Genomic DNA, 23,545 nt, shown 5'->3' on the forward strand with positions numbered 1-23,545 from the left:
TAGCGAAAAACACGGACATTGGGATCAAAACAATGTTTACGAGATTGGGCCATATAACAATGAATAAAGCGCAATTAGGCGTGAGTTGGGTTAGACAGACACGAGCCTCAGCTAAAATACGAAAAATGAAGGGGTGTGGGGAAGACGAAAACCAACATAAAACGTTTCTTTATATACACAAATGGCCCCAGGTTTTGGGTAACAGGACCTATCATTTAGGCCTAGGGCCTCAGCCATATAAGGAGCAAAAATTCTATATAAACGAGCTACAACACCTACTTTGTCAGAATCATACTTAGAAGGATAATTATATGCATCTAAATGGAGCATGTTAGGAAAGGCTTGATCAAACTCTGTTAAAATATCCTTATGAGAAATTACAGAAGCATGAACTAGGGATTTTTTACCTCGAGTAGCCCTAGAAGGACAAGAAGCGACCTGAGGAGGCTGAGAAAGGGAGGAGTCAAAATCTTCCATGAAAATTCTTGCGAAGAATGCTTGAAAACCCAGAAAATCCTTAAAGGTGGGGAAGAAGATGAAGATTCAAATAAAATATTCAAGTAAACCCATTAAGAGGCGAAAGACAATGGCGGTGTAGGAAGCCGGAAATCACCTTGCGGTGGAAAAGGATGAGAGAAAAATTGCAAAGAAAAGAAAGTATAGAGCGAATGTTTTGTTGAAGTGAAGTGTGAGAAATGAACTCACACCTCGCTCTCTATATAGCCATCTATATGCGGTAGCTCAACCATCTTTGGGCCTGAAAAAATGGGCCTGCCAGTCATCAAGGGCGGGAAGCCCATAAAATATAAAAATTTGGAATACGCTACCAAATTCGAGAAAACTCTAGAATGTTCCTCACAAAAAAAACAAGGGCATAAAATTATTTACCCAGAATTTGTGAAAAATCACAAGGGAAAATCAAGTGCCTAGGATGTCTCCTAGGCGGAGGTCACCCATGCCTAGGATGCATGTCTGCATGAGAGTCAACAGCACCTAGGAGACATGAATCCTAAGCGTTGTTTAAAAAGTGCCTCCTTGGCGGGGGTGACCCACGCCTAGGATGCATGTCTGCATGAGAGTAAACAGCGCCTAGGAGACATGAATCCTAGGCGTTGTTCAAAAAGTGTCTCCTAGGCAGTGTGAACCGCGCCTAGGATGCATGACACCCTACAACTCATTTTATGGATTATTTAATTAATAAAAAAATGGGAAAAAATGAAAAAAATAGCTTTAAAAAATCCCAAAAAATAGAGGAAAAAATCCCAAAAACTCAGGAAAATTAGAAAATAATTTTCAAAAATAATTTTTGGACAAAATGTTACTGAGAATTAAGGAAAATACCAGTGTGTATTGGCGAATTCCTGAAAAATTAAGGAAAAATAGTGAAACATGCCAAAAGGTACCAAACAATTCCTGGAAAATTAGGGAAGACCGTAGGGATGAATCCCAAAGAGAGAATCATTGTAAATGTGTAGGACGCTCCACACTATATGATAAAAAAGATAACCTGAAAAAGGTATAAATTTAACTTATGCGAAATCTTTACTGAATTCCGCAAAAGTTGTAGGGCAAATGATATGGGCCTGAAATTAGCCTAGAAGCATTATTAAAGTTGAATTATGTTAGATATATTTGTGATGTCATGTCTAATGATGATTTGTGTTTAGTTTTCAGATCTTAACTAACATGACAAATCAGGACTTAGCTGGAAATCAGTACTTATACTGAAGTCAGGACTTAAGATATCAGAACTTAAGTTGTCAGAACTTAAGTTATCAGAAGATATTTATCAGGAGATAATATCAGGACTTAAGGAGACTTTTAGATAAGGAACGCGGCTGATTGAAAGGAAAGAAGATCGAGACTAAAACAAGAAGAGATATGCATGGAGAAGAATTCTATGAAGAATAGAATACTTGGAAGAAAAGATAACTAGTTGATATATTTTAGGATGCAGACTTATGTTTGATATCAATTAGAAGATTATCTTGTAACTGTGTGTCTATATAAACACAGCATAGGGTTTACACTATATGTGTTATCTTATTTTCGAGAATATTATTCATTGTAACCCTAGCAGCTTTCGTGATATTTGTTCATCACTGAGAGAGAATGGTTCCATTGTAATAATGTTTTATTAATAAGATTATTCTGTGTTTCATACTTGTGTTCTTAATTCGATTTGATTGTGCTAGACATTGTATTCAACCCCCTTCTACAGTGTGTGTGACCTAAATCTGCTTAGTTTATGTTATGATAGTTCAGACTTTATATTCAGTATTTACAGATATTATTATCTTTGTGTATTCTGTGCTTAAATTGAAATTTTCTAAGTGCTGATTGTTGTCTGATGTGAATTTCTAAACTCTGATAGTGATATGAATGTTTTTGTGACTATTCAATCCAATGAGGATAACTGTGCTAGATGTTGACCTAGTATTCTTGCATATAATAAAGATCCCATGTTTGAAGTAATTGTTTATGTGGAAATTTTTAACACAAGCAAATTCTGATATTGAGCTTGGTTATGATAATCAAAGTGCTATTGCTATGACATGTAATCCAGTTCAACACTCAATGACAAAGCACAATAGCATTTGGTACCACTTCATAAGGGAACATGTGATGGAAGGTACAGTGGAATTGCATTTTGTTCCAACAAATCAAAAACTAGCAGATATCTTCACAAAACCACTGTGTGAAGCTACTTTTACAAGATTGGTAAATGAACTTGGAATGGTTTCAGGTTCTTTCTCTAAATCTGCTTAGTTTATGTTCTGATAGTTCAGACTTTATGATCAGTATTTACAAATATTACTATCTTTGTGTATTATGTGCTTAAATTGAAATTTTCTAAGTGTTGATTGTTGTCTGATTTGAATTTCTAAACTTTGATAGTGATATGAATGTTTCTGTGACTATTCAATCCAATGAGGATAACTGTGCTAGATGCTGACCTAGTAGTCTTGAATATAATAAAGATTCCATGTTTGAAGTAATTGTTTATGTGGAAATTTTTAACACAAGCAAATTCTGATATTGAGCTTGGTTAGGTTTACTTTATGTATCTTATTACTAAGTCAAAAACTAGAATAGTGCTTCTTATCTGTTAAGTTGCGATGTTGGTAATCTTATGGATGTACTAAGTGCTGATAAACCTCACTTATCAAGAGAAAAAGAAAAATAAAAGAAATAAAAATCAGGTACTCCTTTGAGATCTAGAGAAAAATTCATGTGGAAGGGAAAACCCAAGTGCATTGCTGATATTAAGTAATATGCATTAGAAAAGTAAAATAAATTTTCTTGGTGACTTTTCACATTCTCTGATTACTGGAAAAATACTCTGATAATAGCATAAATTCTGATAAGCAGTCATGACTCACTTACACTAAGAAGCCACTGTAAAAAGGAATTTCAAAAGATGCATAAAATGAGCACAAAACAGTTGAGGTGGACTTATACATGAACTCATTCTGTAGTGGACTTCAGACTAATGACAGATTTTGAGCAAAGTTCTGAGTTATGCCTTATTTCTAAGGTGTACTGAAGTGAATCAGACTTTACTCTTTGTCTGATATTTAGCATAATGCACACACGTAACCTCCATATGAATGATGAAAATTACTGTGGTGATCAATGTAATTTTAGATGAAAAGTTAAAGTGCCAGTTGCATAAATTCTGAGGACAAGTTCTGATGGAAGTTATGATGATTAAGTCCTGTTGAAACCATATCAGTATTGGTGTGAAAAATTACAGAAATAAACATTCACTTCTTGAGTTAAGGAGCCCTATTCTGATGACTTTTAAATTCTGATAATAATCAAGTTCTGATACTGACGTGGCAGTATTTATTTACTTGGTTTACTTCTAAGTCAATACTTGAACGGTTATATTTTTCAGAATATTGGACTATATGAGATAAAGCAGTAATAATAATTTGTTTAGTGGGAACAGTTTCTTTTTGAAAAATTGAACGTGCAAAGTAATAATTACTTATTTACCGTGCCCATTAACTTTTGTCTTAACTGCTGCATGGCTGACAGGTGTAAGGTCTGTTCCACTTCTCAATAACTGTTGTCATGTGGGTTGTCTAAGTAAAAGAGATAAAAGATTTTCAAATCTTTTATTCACATCTATGTATATAATAGTTCCTACTGGCCCTTTTTGAATAGTAACTTCCACCCCTTTTTAGCATTGTACCCACCAAGTTATAAAAAATTACTAAAGTTGCCACTGATTAGTTTTTTAAAATTACATATTGGATGAGAATAAAGATTATATTAGATGAGAAGAAAGCTTATGTTGAAAGCTTTTTAAGCTTCTCTTGGAAGGTAAGAATGTGTCCTATACACTTTTGAATTTGAAATTCAAATTCTAATTAGTTTGTTTAGGTTAATTAGTGACTTCTCCCTCTCTTTTGAATAGTTTCTTCACCCACTTGAATATTGTGTATACATGTGTGCACTTGAATAGCTTGAATAGCTTCTTACCTGTGTCTTCCATTTGAGTACGGGTTGATTCATTGTGCAAGGTATGGGTGGTGAAGAAGGTGGCAAGTTCTTTAACCTCGAAGATTTGAATGCAGATTATAGTCGGAAGTACAGAAGAACAAAATAATTGAATCGTAATAAAGAGAATGTGGTTGTCGAGTTTGCTGTTGCTGATCGTTGTGCTTTATCTTCTTCCACAGGTAAGGAGTACTACCACAGGTAAGTTTGTTGTTATTGAATACCTTCTCTTTGTATGTGTGAATATAAGTAAGACTTTTGTTTGTGTTTGTTCAGCACCCGTGTTAACAGGATCAATGGCCAACATTCATATTCCATCAACCAAGACGAACCGATCACCTCTGTTTACCCCAGCAATAGTTAGTAGTGGGAGCCAAAACAAAACACCTACAAGTACATATTCTAATTCTTACAAAATTTAAACCGCAAACATACTTAGGCTTATGTTCTGACTATCCATTGTTTTTTCTGTAATACAGGTATGTTGACGGAATCCATGCCAAATATTGTTAGGTTGGTGGGAAAGAGGAGGAAACTTGGTGACTTGCCTAGGTCAGGCCACTTGAATGAAATAGCTGCAAGTACTATTTGTTTTCTTAATTTACTCTGTGTTTATCTTGCAAAGCAACTGCTATTTTATGTTTATGAAGCAATAATGCATTTAATATTTGGTTGGTAGAATGTAGTAGTCCTGTTGTTACTCCCCGATCAAATAGCAGAGTAAACTACATGAATCCTCTTGAAGGTAGTCAGGACAGAACTCCTTTATCGGATGTAACAAATTCAGGTAGCGCCTCATTTTCTAGAAGTATGTTGAGAGGTAAATATTAGATTCTAGCATTGTTAAGCTTTTTTCTATCTATCCTTATGGTAAAAGGAATAACTAATTAATAGTTGTTTTAATTATGAAACAGAGGAAACGCGATCAAACATTAATGATGTTTCGTTAAATGGACGTGAACCTTTGAACCAGAAAGGGAAGGAAAATTATCTTGGATTTGGTAGAGAATTATTCGCAGATGAGATTGTTAGTGATGATGAGGAAGAAAGTAATGACTTTAATGAAGGTGAAATGAATGTGATATTGCGTCATTGTTATGTCTTACGTAATTATGATTTACCATTTAAAATTTTCTTGCAGGTCCGAATGTTGTTGCTCCTTCATTTTTTTCTGATGATTTCGAAGGATCAGATTATGAAGCAAGTGATTGTGAATCAAGTGGTAAGAAAAACAAAGATGTACTCCTAAAAAAGTATCCACATTTAATTTTTTCAAACTAAAATAAAAAATGCAGATGATGCAGATTGTCTTAGTTGGTCACTTGATGGTGATGATGAAGTCATTGTTTATGGGATGAATTCGGATTATAATTTGATGTAGAGCAGACGTGCACCGCGACGTGTCATTCCTGAGGAGTATGCTTCTTTGGGTGGTCCTACTTCCATATGTTACAAATGTCATGCTCGAATATGGAAGGAAGAAAGGGTAAATAAAGATGTGACTAAAGGTTGTCCTATATTTTCTCTTTGTTGCATGAAAGGTGCTGTGAGATTGCCTCCAATCCCTCCTACCCCTGAGTATTTGCTGGATTTATACAACGACAAGAAAAGAGGTCCTACTTTTCATAGATTGATATAGCTCTACAATGCAATTTTTGCCTTTACTTCTACTGGTGGTAACATAGATCATTCAATTAACAATGGAAGGGCGCCTTATGTATACAGATTAAATGGTCGGAACCACCATTTTTTTGGATCTTTAATACCGAATGACAATTAAACCCCCAAATTTTGTCAACTTTGCATTTATGACACCATTAACGAAGTTGATAATCGTCTTCGGTGTGTTAGTGTTCATGACCGAGAAAGTGTTGATAAAGAGGTTGTACGAGGTCTTATAACAATGTTAGATGAAACTAATATGGTTGGTGAGTTTAGGCAGCAGTGTGATTTGTATGAAAGCGATGAAATAGTTGAGTTGCAGATTACAGTCAAAGTTATCAGATCTGAGAGTGGAAGAGAATGTCATATTTCTAGCACTGATGAAGTTACTGGCATTATGGTTGGTGACACTGAAGAAACCTGTGGCGACCGTGATATAGTTGTTAATGAAAAAGGTAAAGGTTTAGTCCGTGTTTTTTATGGTCATCCGAAGTTGATGGCTTTACAGTACCCTTTACTCTTTCCACGTGGAGAAGATGCATTTCACCCAAAGATTAAATTTTAAAAGACTGCTGATAGTTCTTGCAAACCACATGGCTTTTTGTCTCTGAAGAATTACTACTCATATACTTTCCAAATTAGAGAGTCTGATGGTAAGGTATATTTATAAATTAGTATATGTTTCTTTATGTTCCCCAGAAAAAAATAATGAAAGTTGTATTGTAGGTTTGACTCCACGGCTAGGTGAAAGACTATTTCAACAGTATATGGTAGATGCTTTTTCTACCATTTAACAGACACGACTATGGTGGATCTGTACTCACCAAACTACTTTACGGAATGAATTATACAACAATATTTGTAGATCTGTTAGCAGAGGTGATGTGGACAGTTCAAATACCGATAAGGTATAGTTCTGCCAGCTGGCTACGTTGGTTCGAAGCGATACTTGCAACAAAATTTTCAAGATGCGCTGGCCGTATTCCGTTACATCGTACATCCTGACATATTCCTGACTATGTCCTGTAATTCTCTTTGGGATGAAATTCAGAAGACGATGGAGTATGGGCTTGGTTGCATTGCTCCAAACTGTCCTGATATCATATCAAGGGTGTTTAGGATAAAACTTGATCAGTTAATGGTAGATATTAAGGACAAAAAACACTTTGGTGTTTGTATTGGAGGTAAGATTGTTTACCAGGACTTTCTTAGTTTAATTTCTAATTACATTTTTGTCCACATATTGCCAATATAATCTAAATTTTCCCGTTTTGCAGTTATGTATGTCGTCGAGTTTCAGAAAAGAGGCCTTCCACATATACATATATTAATATGGCTAGATGCTGATTAAAAAAAAACCTCAAGCAGAATGTGGATAATTTTATATCCGCAGAAATCCCAGATCCTTTATTAGATCCAGTTGGTTATGCAGCCGTAAAGGAATTTATGATCCACGGTCCATGTGGTTTGCAAAATGTAAAGTCTCCATGCATGAAAGATTTATGTTACATACGTCATTTTCCAAAAAAGTAAGATATAGGCATACCCTTTTTTGTGTCATTTCAGAATCCAGTAAGTTACCCTAATACCTACACTTTGTAATAATTGAATGGTTTCAGGTACTGTGCTCGAACTACTTTTGATGACAGTGGCTTCCGGATGTATATGTGATGCAGGACAAACATTACTGTTGAAATAAGGAAGGCTGAGCTGGACAACCAGTGGGTAGTACCATACAACCGGGATCTTTTAGTCAAGTATCAATTCCATATGAATGTGGAAATATGTTGTCATGCACGCAGTCTTAAGTATTTATTTAAATACTGTTTGAAAGGCCATGATCGTGCTACCGTCTATGTCCAGAGAAAGAGAAAAAGGCAAGCGAATGACACTGATGGGGGGGGAATAGATGAGATAAATGCATATTTTGATGGGAGATATTTATGCGATACTGAATCAGCCTATAGGATTTTTGGCTTCCCTATCCATCATAGAATTATATCTGTTGAGAGACTTCAATTTCACTTACCAGGTGACAAAAATTGCACCTTCCAAGCCAATGAAGCGCTAGGGAAAGTTGTTGCCAGAGAGAAGAACAAGTTCAGTAAACTGGAAGCCTTTTTTTATTTAAACTCTGTTGATGTTAATGCACGGAAGTACACTTATGATGAAATCCCACGGTTTTATGTGTGGAATGATGGTGAGAGGAAATGGACCATGAGGAAGCGTGGTTTTCAAATAGGTAGATTATGTTATGTGCATCATAGTACGGGTGAGCCTTGGTTTCTTCATTTATTGCTTACGAAGGTACGTGGTGCCACCTCCTTTGAGTCTTTACGTACCGTTAATGGAGTATGTTACACTACATTTCCCGATGCCTGTAAAGAGTATGGTTTACTTGACGATGATAAAGAATGGCATGAAGTATTGACTCAAGCTTCTGCAGGTGGATTACCTCCCCAGGTTCGACAGCTTTTTGTCCATATTATTGTCAATTGTAAAGTCACTGATTTGAAGACTTTATGGAGTACACATTGGAAGAGCATGGTTGATGACATTTTACTCAGACGACGTCAAAGTTGTCCAAATACCTTATTCACTCTTAATGACATGCAACTGCAGTTCTATGCTTTAGGAGGTATGACACCTTTTTACATTACTGTGTAGGACAAATTTTAAAATTTTTGTGGGCTGGAAATGCAGTCCAATAATTGTTCTTCATTTTTCTATAATTGGGTGAATGCTGTTAAATAGTTTTAGATATCAAATATTGCAGAAATAGATGAGTTGCTCCGGTCAGTTGGTAAATCCTTGAAGAAATTTGATCAGTTGCCTCAACCTCCTCCCAGCTATTTGAACAATGGAACAAACAATTTGATAATTGAAGAGAAAAGCTATGACACCAGGAAGATGGAGTATGAAACTGCCAAGCTACTACAGGACTATACAGAGGAGCAGAGGAAAATATATGATGCAGTAATACAATCTATTGAAACAAGGTGAGAGTCCATTTGCCAAGTATTCTTGCTGACAGAAAACATGCGCTTGAAACAAGGTGAGAGTGATAGTGAAAGTGAAGAGCTTAAAAAGTTTGCAAAATGGGTACTTGACATTGGTAATGGCCAGGTCAGTCCACCTCAAGTCTGCAATTTCCCAGTCACTTAAAATCAAATTTTGATTTTGTCTCAGTTCTGTGACGTACAAACTGAAAACACAGTTGATAACATGATACGTAGCACGTATCCTAATTTTGCTCACAAAGGGAAGAGTACACAATACTTGAGCGAGAGAGCTATTTTGACCCCTACCAACCAGACTGTGGGCCACCTCAATTCGGTTATTGTAGACAAGCTCCCCGGAGAATCTGTGTCCTATTTTAGTGTTGATGCTGCAGAGGAATTTGGTGGGACAGATGAGTGTAACACCCCCAAATCCGGGGTCGGGGATCCGGGTTGTCACGAGTTCCATTTCCCTTAATAACACCCAATCTTAATAAATAATCAACTACTCTATACTGTGACCCCACAATAAACACACACACCACAAGTTATAGTCTCAGAGATGAATATCCAAAAATAATCACAAGTCATTTTATTCCACAATTATATGCCAATACACCTTAAACAGGTTTCTGAATAAATTTACATTTCTTTGCCATTATTACAATTCATAAATATACATAATCTGATACATCAAAAGTTGAAAGCCTAGCTTATTGGTAGTTCCTACCTCAGCTACAGCGACATCAACGCCTATAGGAAACTGCGGAACGTTTCCTATCCGCTCGCGAATTGGGAGCTTGGTCCTGTTCATCTTGTCTATCTGATGTTGTGTGATGAAAGAAGAAAGCAAGGGTGAGCAGCAAGCCCACCAAAATAATATGTATAATGATTAACAATATATGAGCCTTCTCATAGTACTCATGAAGGTCTTGGTCAAAAGAAATGAACCAAGATGATATCTTAATGCGATGAAGTCGCAAAATATTCAGTATATATATACATATATACTTTGCAAAATATTGGAAGTCCTCTTCCATGCATAATACATACAGAGTTCCAGTGTATAACTGTATAAAAATATCGTTGCAAGGTGATCTCATATATCTAACCTTGTCTCAACGTTTTTCTGAAAATCTTTGTCATGCATAAGATAATCATTTACTAGATATAAGTTTAAAAGATGAAGTTACAAGATACTCCAATATACTTATATCTTTTCCAAATACTACTTGAACTACCACCATTCAAGTTATAATTAGTTTCCAAAGTTCATCACATAGATGAGACTACAAGACCAGATTTGAATAGATTAAATCTTTAAAATATCATCAAAATAAAATGAAGTTACGAGATACTTCATTTGATGCAAACATCATTTTGAAAACTTGACCCTGCCAACACTCAACAATCGCCCAACCGTAGCCTTTCTATCGAAGTGCTCTGGGTAGTGTTGCAGAAATATCCAATTGGATGATGAAGTCATTACGGGAGTTTGCCGCGCCAGGAAGACCACTTACGATGATCAGTCGTAGTAGTGCAACCCCACCATTTTCTACATGTAGAGGAGAACCTGTCGGATTTACTTGTCAACCGAACACTGAACTCCTAAGGAATGGACCGCCTTAGCGGAACTTCCAGGCCATTTGAGCCAATATAATAAGGCTGGGCCAGCGCCACTCGACCACTTACGCCACTCCTAGTTCAGATGAAATCCATGACTCTGAAACGTAAAGCTCGTTCCCCCTTTCCCCAAGTAGAAACTTGTTGATACGGCTCCACAAGAAGTCGTATCTAGTTGGAAAGGAAAACTCACCGATATTTCCCAGGCGATGCCTGTTAATGGATTAACTTGTTCCAAGAATTTTACTTCCCGAGTGTTGGGTAAGTAATCAATTTATTTATCAAAACAGCAACCTTATTGCGAATATAAAACACACCACAGAGCCGGATCCCTCTGGTTTTGAGCGAGTATTTAAATCCCCTTCGAAAGGAGGATCTTAAATATAAAAATGAGTTTTGGGATCCGCTCTAACTTTTAAAAATCATTTTGAAGACTCGCAAAACATTTTTAAGAATGTTTGGAGTGATGCTGATTTAACAAGGTAAATCAGTCCCAATATATTAGAAAATATCTGAATATTATTATTTAAATAATATTCCCATAAAGAATAATCTTTATAAAAATAATTGAAGTAGAAGTTTTTAAACTTATACTTGAAATGAATATTAAATAACCAAAGATATACCTATACGAAAGTACTATCTTTATTTGAATAATCAAAAGTGAGTTTGATTATCGACACCTTATTCTTTAATAAAATAAAGAATATATCTCAGCAAATAATCGGAGTCATAGATCCTCAAATGAATATTCAAATAATATTCAATAAATAAAATAAGCTGAGTCATAAGCCCTCGAATGAATATTCGAAATAATATTCAATAAATAAATAAGCTGAGTCATAAGCCCTCGAATGAATATTATAAATAATATTCATTAAATAAAATAAAGGAGTCATACATCCTCAAATGAATATCCAAGTAATATTCAATAAATAATATAAAGGAGTCATAAGTCCTCGAATGAATATTCAAGATAATATTCATTAATAAAATCAAGTTATCGAATAAACCTTATTCGATTAATAGTTTTGAAAACTATAAACATATATATATATATAAATAAATATATATATAAAATCTACTCGGGATCCTCGACTCCCGGTTTTAGAAAATGTTTTCACCTTTGGGTCCCTATACTAAGGGTATATGCAAATTACTGCTATTATCTAGCATAGGTATTATCAACTGAACCAACAGATATATGTGGCAAGAATACGAAACAGGCATGCATATATATACCATATCAGCATGCTTCAATATATCGCAATATTTGCTAATTAACCAACATGCATCTATCGCAAGATAATGCATATACATATATACATCACAACAACAGTATAACGGATAGAAAACTTGCCTGAGCGACTTGGGGTGAAAAAAAAGCTCGGAACGAGTCTGGTAACCTATAAACAACAAGTAAGTTGGAATTAAACCAAAGTCACTTGTAAATCTATACTTTAACTAACTTAGACTCTAACGCTTGTTTTGCGCTTACTGATTTGCTTAAGTCACTCGGGTACCCTCGGCTCCACCATTTTTAATAATTTAACCTTTACGAGTTTTAAAGCGATTCCTTCGTGAGTGTCTTACCAACTGCCTAATACACTTACCATAAATGTTTCATACATTAATTAACCCTTTTTGGTCTTTAACCTATGTTTCAAAGTAAGGCGAGGGGAAAAGTTTCGTTCGCGAAACGCCGTTACTTTAAACGGTCGTTTCTCCTAAACCGTGCATCGGAATCGAACGAACTACATATCAAAACGAAGCTCGTAACATGAGCTACCTAAACATGGCAGTGGTCATAATCTAGCAGGGGGTTCTCGGGTCCTAATGTTATGCACAAAAACAGTCTAAAGAAAATCGGACGTTACGACGGCTATGTTTACGCGATTACCAATGTTTAAACTACTCCAATTAACCACCAACCAACTCATAACCATCAATACAACAAAACTTCACCTAAACCATACCACATCAGTCCATAATCTCCAAGGTTTTCAACTCAAACAACCACAATCAAGACCTATGAACTATAATCAAGCTTCAATTACCAAAACACTTCCAAATCAAACCAAACTACTAATAATCACAATCCATGCTTCTCATTTCACAACACCAACCATTAAACTTACTAACAAATAAAGTAAAGGCTAGGGTTTGAAGTTTATACCTTCCTTGGGAGGTGTTAAGTTGCTAGGAAGCCTTAGGGAGCCTCCTACAAGCTTGATCTTTCCAAAGAAATCAAGAACACAAAGTTAGGCTTTGAAGTTTCTAAAAGTCCGATTTAAAGAACTGTAAAAATGAGGGTCTTACCATGATTATTTGGACGAGACTTGTGAACAAGAGTTGTAGGCCATCTCAATACCTTTCCAATGAGCTATAGAACACAATATTTGAGTGAGAAATGAAGGAGATACAGCAGTTTTAGTGTTCTGGTTCTGTTTTGGCCGAGAGCATGAAGAACAATGCCTTGGTTTCTTTTTGATTTTGATGAAAAATGATTTGCTTGGCTTGGTTGGTTTGATTTTTGTGTTTGTTTTAGTAAATTACCTAGTTGCCCTTGATTTTGTGTGGTTAAAAAGCCACCACATCTCCTTCCATACCATGTCATGCTTGTGTCATCCTCATGATGTCATCCTCCCCTCCTTGTCCTCTTTCTATTGGTTGGATGACATCATCCCCATTAATCCCCTTGATTAACTTCCTAATCGTTTGCCTAATGACCGCTGATCTGTTATACGGTTCGCTTAACTTTCGTTTTCGTTTATCGTTTGAGGGATCATACCCGGGATCTTATTACTTAGGTTCCCTTAACCTTTCTCAATATATTATATTCCTTTTATGATCCTCTCCTATAATCCTTTAATTTAAATCCTTTTTATCCTGTTACCTTTTTCTCAAATCTTTCCGTATCTAGTGTATTTCCGGGAAAAATCAAAGTGTTCGGATTTGGATTCTGACGATCTTTACATACACTTATATCCCATATAAAGTACTAATAAAATCTCAGAATATCCATATCAGAACCCCTACATAGTGTGGCATGAAAAGTTTTCTCATTCAGCAAAAACACTATTCAAAAGGGTTTCAAAAATTTCCCAAAAATTGGGGTTATTACAGTCTCCCCTCCTTAAAAGGATTCCGTCCCGGAATCAGATAGAAAGTGAATAGGGATACTCTCTTAGCATTGCACTTTCTAACTCTCGAGTAAATTTTCCCACATTGTGGTTCTACCATCAAACTCTTACTAGTTTGATAACCCTTCTCCTAAGCACTCGTTCCTTTTTACTCTATACCCTTCCTGGTTGCTCCATATAGGTTACGTCTGGTTGCATGTCTATGCGCTCATATGCCCCTATTTGTCTGGCATCCGAATTACACTTCCTTAACATTGATACGTGGAACACGTTATGAACTTGCTACAGGTTCGGGGGTAGGGCTAGCTCCTATGCTAACTTCCCAAACGTCTTAATATATCCAAGGGTCCAACAAATTGTAGACTTAGCTTTCCTTTCTTTCCGAACCTCATCAATCATTTCCAAGGGTTTCCAAGGGGATACCTTTAACAACACTAGGTCCCCTACTTCCTATTCTTTGTTCTTTCGTGTCAAATCAACATACTTCTTCTGTCCATCTTGGGCTACTACCAGCCGTCCTCTGATTAGATCTATTATATCCTTGGTCCTTTGGACTACTGCGGGTCCGAGCATCTTGCGCTCTACAACTTCATCCTAACATAAGGGAGATCGACATTGTCTTCCCTCAAGGATCTCATAAGGCGATACCTCAATACTGACATATGATCTATTGTCGTAAGAAAACTCAACCCGTGTTAAGTGATCATTCCAATTTCTTTCAAGTCTATTGCACAGACTCTCATTATAGCTTTTAGCATTAGAGCTTTTGCTTCTCACTACCCATCCTTTTTCCCAGTTCGTAGTCGCTACTACCTTCCGTTCCTAATATTATACTAGTTATACTTTTGCTCGTTAGCGTTCTATAACCTTTTAATAACCACGATAACCTTAGTATCACGAATGTGTTTTCATTCCGCATACTACCACTACTTTATTACTCCTTTTTCAGTTGTTTCTATTTTCCAAAATTTGATCAATCAAATAGAAGTAAAGGAATTTGTTGAGAGATCACTATGATCATGAACACTTGTTATATTGCATAGTTAGTACAGAAGGTGGCCAGCCTTTAGTACTTGACAAGCAATTAAACAATAGATGGTATCCTACTAGGCTTCTATCACACAGATAGATAGTCATTCGGCAATACCTCCCCTTCTGGAAGGGTTGTTCTTCTCAGATTACATGAAATGAAAAGAAGAGAAAAGAACGAACTGAAGAGAATTGTATATATATAAAAAATATATATATACTGCCACAAAATATCTGGCTTGGAACCTACCTCTGAATTATAGAGGTTTGTCATAGGAGAACAAAACATAAACGTATTTATATCAGCATCAAGTATTATAGCATCGTATTTCCCATGCCTAAATATTTCTATTCCGTCCATCATTCTATGGACCCATGCTCTTCCTCGAGCTTATACACAATCACCTTTGAAACTCCCTCGATATCGAAAATCGAATCTGGGATCTCATTCTAGACCTCATCGTTACTAGAATCCATTTCTATACCGCAACCTTCTTCGTATGGGTAATACTACTCTTTATCGATAAGAAGGAATAAATATATCATAGGTAGATAATTGACTTAATTAGTCTATCAATGATAACTTATACACCACCACGACCTGATTAGTGGTACTTACTCTCAACATCCATTCCAATACAACTCTCACGGTTGTAAGTAATCAGCTCATTACTCTCAGAATCATTCCTACATTACTATGGCCCACCGTTGACCTACTGTAGTCATTCGTTTTCCATGAAGTTTTAATAGCTAACCATACGGAGTCCATTCATATCATATCGAATTCTTCTAAGGAGGTAACATGATCACCGTTCTTGATTCATGAAGAACACTCCTGATCCTGACGTACATTCATGACGTGAAGCAGATAAAATTGCAGAAGAGTTTCAATCAAAGCAACGATAGCAGGTTAATACCATTCTTAGTCATATGCCTTAAATAGAAGACTTAACTCAAAGGTTCGTTTAGTCCTTTTTGAAACATGGTCCTGGATTATTCTCAAGATAGGACCTCCTAAGATAGATAGCCCGTTCCTGGCGATTACACGAATTAAACCTTTACCAACTACTATTACGGTTGGGTATTGCACAGTCATCAGAAGGAATGTCAATCTTCCAAACCATAATTCAACCTTCACATTTTTAACCATCATCACTGTATTCCTCTGGCACAAGTGCCTATAATTATCCTCTTACCTTTAAAGTGTCGGCCACCTCTTTGGCCTTTCCTGATAGTAAAATTTCCTTATAGTCAATGTCATTTTAACCACCTCCAAATAAATTTTCTACCTTATTTCCGATCACTGCTTGAGTGAAGATGTTTTCCTTAAAATCAGATGGGAAAAAAAAATATCACCATTTTTCCATAAGTTATTGCCTCAGTCTTTAGAGGCTAATCACTGTCAAGACTGACTCTCAATCATACTTAGAACATTTTTTATCTTAAGTCCTAATTGCCCTGAACAATTTCGACCATTACTGGTTCGATCCATACTTTCTCGTGGTTTAACACGTGCCCCACTTGGCATTATTATAATTACGTCATATTTCCTTTATCAACATTTATATTCTTGAGAATTTTAAATATTACCTTTCTCCTTGTAAAACCTCTAAGGTTATCCTTCAATCGTTCCTCCTGTATTCCCTAGATACAGGGCATATCAAAATACCATTTACTAATACTAGAACCATTGTCTATATACTTCTGAAAAATTTCTCCACTGATTCTTAAAGGTTGTTGTTACCTTAACCCTTTCCCAATCATACTGTCAAAACTCATACTGTCCCTATTAAGGGTGAAATGCCAACCTTTATGCATTCCCCTAGGATTCATTTTAAGTTATCGATGTTCTATCCTTAATTCCACCTTTAAAAAGGTACAAGCATCCTTCCATGGATAAATAAAGTCATATATCCCTGATAAGGGTATCTTATTCAATCATTTCCACCTCGATAGTCTATACCGAATTTCACAATAGCATCCTTATTCAAGTTAAGGTCAATCCACATGGCCTCCAAAAGATAAAAATGGTTATCCGCTTTTCTTTCCTGATTTGGTAATGATCACATGGATGATCTAGAAGATATTGGTCGTGTTCAACGTGAACTTCTTCTTAATAAATCCTTATTTACTTTTGTTGTTTATCTCAACAGTCACCTCAATGTTGGGATATCTTTCATACCTGGCGTCTCCCTTTCTGGGTATCAAGCCACCGGTCTTACACTTCACATTCTTGAAGGTCACTTCCTTCATCTAATTTTCCTACTTTCTTACTTTCTTGTCTCTTTAGTCTATCCGCGTCTTATTATTTATCCTTCGAACTATCTAAAGGTTTCCTTGAATCCTCCCAACTTAAAGGGGATAAAATGTACATAACTCGTATGCCTTCAACCCTCAATTTTAACTCATGGTGAATCACCCTCATCCTGACGATTACTTACTTTTCTATTTCTATTACTACGAGTCTTTAGGGTTTCCTCATACCCAACTTCCTTATCATTATTTCATGAACTAACACAACATAAGCATTGATTTCAAACATCCCGTCATTCTGGATTCGTGTCCTCAGAACGAATCTTGACAACTTTTACAACTTAGATTCATAATTTATCATACTCGTCTGCCTTTGTTCTGACTCTAAAGCTTTTACACTATCTCCTTATCTTTGGGAATTACTTTCCCGAAAACAATTGACTGGACTTAAATCAGTTTATTATAATCTCTTGCTCCGTGCCTTTCTTGGCCTTTCACCAGCAGGTGGTCTCTCTCTTAGGAGGGTAAGTGACAAAAACAGTCCTTTGTGGTTCGTCAATCATTTAGAATCTCAAATGATTCCTCTATTTCCTTTAGCCAGGCTCTTGCCTCGGCTAGGTCAACCTGTTCCTTGGAACTCTGAGAGCTTAGCGACTTAAAGGTCCTGAAAGAATTTCTTACCGTACTGTCTCCTCAGGGTGGTGGTTGGGGATAATAGTCTAAGTTCTCTTTAGACAGGTCCATGAATTGCCGTATAGGGGTACCATCTCGGGTCTCCTTTCCTTACTCGACTTTTTGTTTCCTTAGTATGAAATGTTTCATCCTACTCCCCATAATTGGGGTCATCTTTTAATTTAAAATCCTCATTTTCCACTCCATTATGTCATGGGTTCCTTCTATCTTGATGGCGACCTCCCTGACTATCACGTTCAGGGTTTGCTCTAAATCTTATTCCTCAAACTAGCTTTTCGGTACCGGCTCCGGTTACCTTCACTACTATTTCCATTCCCTCAAAATCTCTTATCAATTCTCCCAAAGACATTATCATCTTGAGTCTCTCCTTTTTACTAAGGGCATCAGCCACCACATTGGCTTTCCCCGAATGATACAGAATCTCCCAATCATAATTCTTGATTAGCTCTAACCGCCTCCTCGGGCGTATGTTGAGCTCTCTCTACGGGAAAATGTACTAGAGTACTTATGGCTTAGGTAAATCTCGCACTTCTCTCCATACAAGTAGTGCCTCCAATCTTTAGGGCAAAACTATTGCCACGAGCCCAAGCTCATGGGTGGGGATATCGAATTTTAAATTCCCTTAATTGTCTTGACGCAGACGCGATTATCTTGCTGTGCTATATAAGAAGCACCCTAATTCCTTATGCGAAGCGTCACTTACAAATCACAAAATCTCCTTTTTCCATCCGGCAACGCCAGCATAGGGGCCATCACCAACCTCTGCTTCAGTTCTTGAAAGCTGTTCTCGCATTTCTCTGTCCATTCGAACTTCTCAGTCTTACGAGTAAGCCGCGGTAAAGGGGGCTACTATCTTTACAAACTTGAACGAACCTCTGGTAGTGACCGGCCAATCCTACCTCTGGTAGTCGACCTAACCATGGTCATCAATTCATCAGTGGTCCTTTATCCATTCTTGTCAGGATCCTCCATGGGATCCTCCTCAGCAACTATCCCTTCTAGGACAACATCCTCAATATCAACATCATCCGGTCCTGCGTTAGGACGCTCTATCGGATCCACAATCTGATCTCCAATTAGTAATAAAACATCATCGCGCTGTTGCTCCTCAACCTCAGGGTTCGGAGTCCCGCTACCATATACGATAACGAACTACGCTCCTATCACGATATTTATAAGGGTTCCCATAAGGGTTTTAACTGTCAGTACTACGTTAGGTAGCCCGACTATGAACTTGGCAAGAGTTCTTATTATCTTAGTGAACTTATTATCTTAACGTCACATCATCTCTGAGGTTTATAACGCTTAGCTCTGATACCATTTCTGTAACACCCCCAAATCCGGGGTCGGGGATCCGGGTTGTCACGAGTTCCATTTCCCTTAATAACACCCAATCTTAATAAATAATCAACTACTCTATACTGTGACCCCACAATAAACACACACACCACAAGTTATAGTCTCAGAGATGAATATCCAAAAATAATCACAAGTCATTTTATTCCACAATTATATGCCAATACACCTTAAACAGGTTTCTGAATAAATTTACATTTCATTGCCATTATTACAATTCATAAATATACATAATCTGATACATCAAAAGTTAAAAGCCTAGCCTATTGGTAGTTCCTACCTCAGCTACAGCGACATCAACGCCTATAGGAAACTGCGGAACGTTTCCTATCCGCTCGCGAATTGGGAGCTTGGTCCTGTTCATCTTGTCTATCTGATGTTGTGTGATGAAAGAAGAAAGCAAGGGTGAGCAGCAAGCCCACCAAAATAATATGTATAATGATTAACAATATATAAGCCTTCTCATAGTACTCATGAAGGTCTTGGTCAAAAGAAATGAACCAAGATGATATCTTAATGCGATGAAGTCGCAAAATATTCAGTATATATATACATATATACTTTTCAAAATATTGGAAGTCCTCTTCCATGCATAATACATACAGAGTTCCAGTGTATAACTGTATAAAAATATCGTTGCAAGGTGATCTCATATATCTAACCTTGTCTCAACGTTTTTCTGAAAATCTTTGTCATGCATAAGATAATCATTTACTAGATATAAGTTTAAAAGATGAAGTTACAAGATACTCCAATATACTTATATCTTTTCCAAATACTACTTGAACTACCACCATTCAAGTTATAATTAGTTTCCAAAGTTCATCACATAGATGAGACTACAAGACCAGATTTGAATAGATTAAATCTTTAAAATATCATCAAAATAAAATGAAGTTACGAGATACTTCATTTGATGCAAACATCATTTTGAAAACTTGACCCTGCCAACACTCAACAATCGCCCAACCGTAGCCTTTCTATCGAAGTGCTCTGGGTAGTGTTGCAGAAATATCCAATTGGATGATGAACTCATTACGGGAGTTTGCCGCGCCAGGAAGACCACTTACGATGATCAGTCGTAGTAGTGCAACCCCACCATTTTCTACATGTAGAGGAGAACCTGTCGGATTTACTTGTCAACCGAACACTGAACTCCTAAGGAATGGACCTCCTTAGCGGAACTTCCAGGCCATTTGAGCCAATATAATAAGGCTGGGCCGGCGCCACTCGACCACTTACGCCACTCCTAGTTCAGATGAAATCCATGACTCTGAAACGTAAAGCTCGTTCCCCCTTTCCCCAAGTAGAAACTTGTTGATACGGCTCCACCAAGAAGTCGTATCTAGTTAGAAAGGAAAACTCACCGATATTTCCCAGGCGATGCCTGTTAATGGATTAACTTGTTCCAAGAATTTTACTTCCCGAGTGTTGGGTAAGTAATCAATTTATTTATCAAAACAGCAACCTTGTTGCGAATATAAAACACACCACAGAGCCGGATCCCTCAGGTTTTGAGCGAGTATTTAAATCCCCTTCGAAAGGAGGATCTTAAATATAAAAATGAGTTTTGGGATCCGCTCTAACTTTTAAAAATCATTTTGAAGACTCGCAAAATATTTTTAAGAATGTTTGGAGTGATGCTGATTTAACAAGGTAAATCAGTCCCAATATATTAGAAAATATCTGAATATTATTATTTAAATAATATTACCATAAAGAATAATCTTTATAAAAATAATTGAAGTAGAAGTTTTAAAACTTATACTTGAAATGAATATTAAATAACCAAAGATATACCTATACGAAAGTACTATCTTTATTTGAATAATCAAAAGTGAGTTTGATTATCGACACCTTATTCTTTAATAAAATAAAGAATATATCTCAGCAAATAATCGGAGTCATAGATCCTCAAATGAATATTCAAATAATATTCAATAAATAAAATAAGCTGAGTCATAAGCCCTCGAATGAATATTCGAAATAATATTCAATAAATAAATAAGCTGAGTCATAAGCCCTCGAATGAATATTATAAATAATATTCATTAAATAAAATAAAGGAGTCATACATCCTCAAATGAATATCCAAGTAATATTCAATAAATAATATAAAGGAGTCATAAGTCCTCGAATGAATATTCAAGATAATATTCATTAATAAAATCAAGTTATCGAGTTTTAAAGCGATTCCTTCATGAGTGTCTTACCAACTGCCTAACACACTTACCATAAATGTTTCATACATTAATTAACCCTTTTTGGTCTTTAACCTATGTTTCAAAGTAAGGCGAGGGGAAAAGTTTCGTTCGCGAAACGCCGTTACTTTAAACGGTCGTTTCTCCTAAACCGTGCATCGGAATCGAACGAACTACATATCAAAACGAAGCTCGTAACATGAGCTACGTAAACATGGCAGTGGTCATAATCTAGCAGGGGGTTCTCGGGTCCTAATGTTATGCACAAAAACAGTCTAAAGAAAATCGGACGTTACGACGGCTATGTTTACGCGATTACCAATGTTTAAACTACTCCAATTAACCACCAACCAACTCATAACCATCAATACAACAAAACTTCACCTAAACCATACCACATCAGTCCATAATCTCCAAGGTTTTCAACTCAAACAACCACAATCAAGACCTATGAACTATAATCAAGCTTCAATTACCAAAACACTTCCAAATCAAACCAAACTACTAATAATCACAATCCATGCTTCTCATTTCACAACACCAACCATTAAACTTACTAACAAATAAAGTAAAGGCTAGGGTTTGAAGTTTATACCTTCCTTGGGAGGTGTTAAGTTGCTAGGAAGCCTTAGGGAGCCTCCTACAAGCTTGATCTTTCCAAAGAAATCAAGAACACAAAGTTAGGCTTTGAAGTTTCTAAAAGTCCGATTTAAAGAACTGTAAAAATGAGGGTCTTACCATGATTATTTGGACGAGACTTGTGAACAAGAGTTGTAGGCCATCTCAATACCTTTCCAATGAGCTATAAAACACAATATTTGAGTGAGAAATGAAGGAGATACAGCAGTTTTAGTGTTCTGGTTCTGTTTTGGCCGAGAGCATGAAGAACAATGCCTTGGTTTCTTTTTGATTTTGATGAAAAATGATTTGCTTGGCTTGGTTGGTTTGATTTTTGTGTTTGTTTTAGTAAATTACCTAGTTGCCCTTGATTTTGTGTGGTTAAAAAGCCACCACATCTCCTTCCATCCCATGTCATGCTTGTGTCATCCTCATGATGTCATCCTCCCCTCCTTGTCCTCTTTCTATTGGTTGGATGACATCATCCCCATTAATCCCCTTGATTAACTTCCTAATCGTTTGCCTAATGACCGCTGATCTGTTATACGGTTCGCTTAACTTTCGTTTTCGTTTATCGTTTGAGGGATCATACCCGGGATCTTATTACTTAGGTTCCCTTAACCTTTCTCAATATATTATATTCCTTTTATGATCCTCTCCTATAATCCTTTAATTTAAATCCTTTTTATCATGTTACCTTTTTCTCAAATCTTTCCGTATCTAGTGTATTTCCGGGAAAAATCAAAGTGTTCGGATTTGGATTCTGACGATCTTTACATACACTTATATCCCATATAAAGTACTAATAAAATCTCAGAATATCCATATCAGAACCCCTACATAGTGTGGCATGAAAAGTTTTCTCATTCAGCAAAAACACTATTCAAAAGGGTTTCAAAAATTTCCCAAAAATTGGGGTTATTACAATGAGGATCTGAATGAAGCCTTCCCAATAGAGTTTTTGAACTCCTTAAATGTAGCTGGGATGCCACTTCATGATCTGAAACTGAAGGTTGGGCCTGTTGTTATGCTAATGCGTAATTTGAACCAAACCCTAGGTTTGTGTAATGGTACAAGGATGATTGTGACCAAATACCTGAGATTCTGTGTGGAGTGTGAAGTAATCTGTGGTATGTTTGTTGGTTCGAAGCATTTCATTCCACGTATGGAGCTTTCTCCCTCAGATACAAAGATGCCATTCAAATTGGTACGGAAACAAATACCTTTACAGATTTGCTACGCCATGACAATCAACAAATCTCAAGGTCAATCCCTGAAGACAGTTGGGCTATACTTACCTAAGTCAGTGTTCAGTCATGGACAATACTATGTTGCTATTAGTCGAGTAACCTCACCCACTGGCCTCACTATATTTGTTGATGATGAGTCTGGTGCAGCTACAAATATCACCCAGAATGTTGTTTATAAAGAAGTTTTTTACGGCCTTCCAGAAGCTTAG

The 23,545-nt window shown here is 36.5% G+C and overlaps 2 protein-coding genes across 2 annotated transcripts; both read left to right on the forward strand.

The window, feature by feature from the left end:
* Positions 1-7,228: 7,228 nt before the first annotated feature.
* Positions 7,229-9,174, forward strand: LOC141700731 (uncharacterized). Its single transcript, XM_074504426.1, has 4 exons — positions 7,229-7,355; positions 7,449-7,452; positions 7,848-8,809; positions 8,948-9,174. The coding sequence occupies exons 1-4, from the start codon at positions 7,229-7,231 to the stop codon at positions 9,172-9,174; spliced, it is 1,320 nt and encodes a 439-aa protein (XP_074360527.1).
* A 36-nt stretch (positions 9,175-9,210) lies between these two features.
* LOC141700732 (uncharacterized) lies at positions 9,211-23,545 on the forward strand. Its single transcript, XM_074504427.1, has 3 exons — positions 9,211-9,297; positions 9,361-9,589; positions 23,067-23,545. The coding sequence occupies exons 1-3, from the start codon at positions 9,211-9,213 to the stop codon at positions 23,543-23,545; spliced, it is 795 nt and encodes a 264-aa protein (XP_074360528.1).

The sequence above is a fragment of the Apium graveolens genome, unplaced genomic scaffold (assembly GCF_009905375.1).
Source record: "Apium graveolens cultivar Ventura unplaced genomic scaffold, ASM990537v1 ctg2830, whole genome shotgun sequence".
Taxonomy (NCBI): domain Eukaryota; kingdom Viridiplantae; phylum Streptophyta; class Magnoliopsida; order Apiales; family Apiaceae; genus Apium; species Apium graveolens.